General features: G+C 38.5%; 1 protein-coding gene across 1 annotated transcript; it reads right to left on the minus strand.

Annotated features, from left to right (window-relative positions):
- Window positions 1-1,893: 1,893 nt before the first annotated feature.
- On the minus strand, window positions 1,894-3,198 carry LOC115881047. The gene has a single exon (XM_030898409.1). The coding sequence runs from the start codon at window positions 3,162-3,164 to the stop codon at window positions 2,223-2,225; it is 942 nt and encodes a 313-aa protein (XP_030754269.1). The 5' UTR covers window positions 3,165-3,198; the 3' UTR covers window positions 1,894-2,222.
- Window positions 3,199-4,136: the final 938 nt, after the last annotated feature.

Here is a 4,136-nt window from a genome sequence, read left to right on the forward strand (position 1 = left end):
TAGTTGTGCAGATAACACCCAATCTGCCTGCTCTATTCTCATTACAATCTCTTCAGCAGGTTTCTCAGATATAGATGGATTTCTACTGAGTGCATCTACGTGTTTCATTCGATCGCCGGGTCTATACTGAACTGTAAATGTATACTCTAAGAGTTGTAACCACCATCGCGCAATTCGCGGTATTAATTGTTTCTTATTGCTACTGGCTTTCAATGCATTGCAATCAGTGACTACCACACAATCACGGCCCACTAAATATGCTCTATACTTTTTAAGAGTCTCCACTACAGCTAGCGTTTCTAATTCATAAGAGTGATATTTTGCCTCTGTCGGGCATGTCTTTCTACTAAAATATGCTACTGGGTGTAATTTGTCGTCATTTTGTCTTTGTAGGAGTATACCTCCAAGTCCTATAATAGCGCTTGCATCTGTATGTACCTCGGTATATGCTTCTTGATTAAAAATATGTAATATAGGGCGCTCTACGAGCATTCTCTTTAACCTTTCAAATGCGTTATTCTCTTTTTCACCCCAAACCCACTCTTTATTCTTTTTCGTTAGCTCTGTAAGCGGTTTCGCAATAATAGAATAGTTTTTTTTACAAAGTGTCTAAAATATCCAGTTAAACCTAAAAATTGGCGAATGTTATGAACACTTTTGGGAGTAGGAAATTCTTCGACTGCTCCCGTTTTAGCCTTCCTGGGTTTTACTGTACTGTCACTTATTTCAAAACCTAAATATTCTACGGATGTCATTAAAAATTTGCATTTTTCGGGATTAAGAGTCAAGCCTTCTCTCTCTAGTAAAACTAAAACTTGTTCTAAATTATTTAGAGCTTGCTCACATGTTTTAGAATATATTAAAATGTCATCTAGATAGATCGCAGCTATATCTCGTGCTGGTCTTAGAATTTTATTCATTAAGCGCTGAAAAGCACTAGGTGCGTTTGTTAAGCCAAAGGGAAGTCTGTTATATTCATATTGAGATTCGGATGTTACGAAAGCAGTGTATTTCCTAGAATTTTCCTCTATAGGTATCTGATGATAACCTGATCTTAAATCTAATGTGGTATAATAAACACTACCTTGTAATTTATCAAGTTGATCATCAATTCTAGGTAGTGGGTACCTATCTTTTACAGTTAAGTGGTTTAATTTCCTATAATCTATGCACATTCGGTTTTCACCATTCTTTTTCTTTACTAATAACACTGGCGATGAATAGGGTGAGCTCGATTCACGAATGATATTATTTTTAAGTAAATCAGCAACGATTACACTTACTTCCTGTTGTTCGCTTTTAGACATGTGGTATGGTCTATAAACGAATGGGGTATCTTGTTGTAATTCAATAGATATTTCCGCAGATCTTGCACACCCTAGTTCGTCAGTGGTCTTAGCAAAACACCCTCTATATCTATTTAATAATTCTAGTAATCTATTTTTATTCTGATCTTGACCGTGACCTATAGTGATGTCATCAAAGGTCAACGGTGACAGATTCATAATATCTACACGCTGTACTGTAGCTTTAGAGTCATTTACCTCTTTTATGCACGGCCAGCCTCTAGCAATAGGTCTCTTTTTGCTTATCTCTACGCTACGATTAGACAAATTTGTAACAGGAATAACCGTGGATTGATCACTACTAACTCTTAGTATAGTATGCGGTATACAATATTATTGCCCTTCGTTCATACGGATACTAGCCTCTATGTATAGATCTCCGACAAAGTCAGTGCTAACAGGAATATGCGCCCAGAACCCTGGTGGAATTTCGATGTTAGATTTGGGCCATATTTTAATTTTTTGTAAAGTTTCGCCAAACTGTTCAATATCGGGTAATTTTGAAAATAATTTTAAAGTTTCGGCATCTTTAAAAATAGCAATGTTTTTATCTTCTGAAACTGGATGACCAATTAAAAGTGGGGTCGACTGAACAAAATCGGGCACTACAAAGGCCATTGTTTTTAATTTTATATTATCTATATCAAGATTAAATTCAACTGTTCCTTGAGATGTAACAATTCCCCCTCCAAAGCCACGAACTGATGTAGCCTGGGACTTATCACATCTCAAACCTAACTCTTTTGCATCAGTCGCCCTGATTGTATTGCATGTACTACCAAGGTCTATAAAAGCACGTAAAGTGCGGTTGTTTACAGTGACATATTTATAATATTTTTCACCGCTGGTAGTACTATGCACTGTGTCCTTAACTAGTCATTTTGTCTCGTGATATTTACGACGTTTTGGGCAAAAACGCGCGTAATGACCTGTTTCTCTACACAAATAGCACTCGCCAGATGTTTCACGCCCCCGATTATTATCGGTCTTATTGTTGGGGCAATCCCGTCTTAAGTGACCGTACTTTTCACAGTTATGGCAGTAAATTTTGTTTACATTTTTGCCTACAATAAATTTACGTTTTCTAGTTAGATTTTGATCAAAATTTTTCTTAAAAGGTGGTTTAAATTTAATCGTGCTATCATCATTTAAATTACGTAAATATTCAAACAAGCTTTCTGGGTCGTTACAGTTAGCAGCTTTAGCCCCTATACGAATTTGTGTATCAAGTATCCCGCCTATAATACATGATACAGCCTCTCGCCCTGTAATATTGCAAGCATTTAAGAGAGCCTGCTTTTCATAGAAATACTGTGAGAAAGTTTCGTCAAACTTTTTCTTACGTTTCATCATTTCCTCTAGGAGGTCATGATAGTCTCGCTGAGAGGGAAACGCACGACGAAGTTTTTGTTTCCACTCCTCCCACGTAAAGTTTATAGAGCGTAGACCTTTATACCATACGGACGCTAACCCTTCAAGCTTAGAAATGGCATTAAATATTGTGATTTCTTCAGACCAACCGAACATATTTCTAATTTCGTCGACCTTTACGCACCACGCATTAATGTCTTGGTTAACGTCTTTCGGGTTAAACGGCGGCACCACGTCACCCCGTGTCATCGACGGCCTCCCCGCAGGGGTCGATGGTAAGTTACGCAGGGCCGTACTTAGCGCGCTCGCTAGGCGATCTACTACGTCATCGCTGCTTGTACTAAGATCGGGCGACACTATAGTTTCACTATGTCTTTCGTCTTTTTCTGATAACCGCGACATTTCCCAGCCGGAGCTACCCGCTTCGTTTGCCCTACTCGGTTTCATTTTGTTAGTGATATGTCACGCAACACGTTCTGGACACTATCCGCAGATTTTTTTTGAGAAGTTTTAGATTTGTTAACTTGAGTCTGATGAGTCTGAATCTTGAATCTGAATTATTAGTTTGAATCCTAATTTCTGAAATTTAGCTAAAGATTTTTTTTTGTTTACTTTCTTTTATAAAAATAATAAACAATCTAAACAACTAACAAAACCATAACTCGTGACAGGATAATTAAAATGTTTTAAAGTATTATATTGTCAGAAAACAACATATAATAAACCAAGACTCACCAAATAATCCCTGAAGCATTGACCCTGAGCGGAGGCGTACTTAATACCTGTCACAATTAAAAGTAAGTGGATAAGTGTCCAGTTCATAATCTGACCTACTTAACTGCTATATGCCGATATTGTTTTGCCCTAACTACCTATTATTTATTTTCTATTTATCTTACTGATGGACTAATTTATCTCTGTCTCTCTCAATACAAGATTTACAAACATATCTATGCAAATGCACTGCTTGGCCTTCCGCCCACGCACCCCCTGATGGCGCGGACTCCAGAGTAATCAGCCGCACGGGCAACAGAATAAACACAACATATCGATCCCGAGATTCGAGGACCCTGGGGGCCTGTTCCCGCCGCTGAAGACCCGGAGGTACCGTCCCAGACATAATAATAATGTCCGTTGACACCCGGCGTACGGAATCCCAGATCCCTGCCGTGTGCGACGTTGCGACATTACGAGGATTCGCGTCCCTGCTACTATGACATTACGGGATCCCAGATCCTGCCAAGCAACATTAACGGGCCTATCTTGCGCTTCCTCAAGCTAAGCAGTACTAACTCTACTGAGAACAGAAATTCACTAATCCACCTAAAGCTTACGTGGCTATCATATTAACTAATTAGGTACTTTATAAAAGAACTATCCAATCTCTCTCTCTCTCTTGATTACAAATTTACTTATCTC

Source organism: Sitophilus oryzae, unplaced genomic scaffold, assembly GCF_002938485.1.
Source record: "Sitophilus oryzae breed Bouriz unplaced genomic scaffold, Soryzae_2.0 scaffold_1693_pilon_pilon, whole genome shotgun sequence".
Classification (NCBI taxonomy): domain Eukaryota; kingdom Metazoa; phylum Arthropoda; class Insecta; order Coleoptera; family Curculionidae; genus Sitophilus; species Sitophilus oryzae.

What these genes read in the sequence shown, in the direction of transcription:
- LOC115881047 (XM_030898409.1), bottom strand. Translation starts at nt 3,164, where the DNA reads ATGAAACCGAGTAGGGCAAACGAAGCGGGTAGCTCCGGCTGGGAAATG.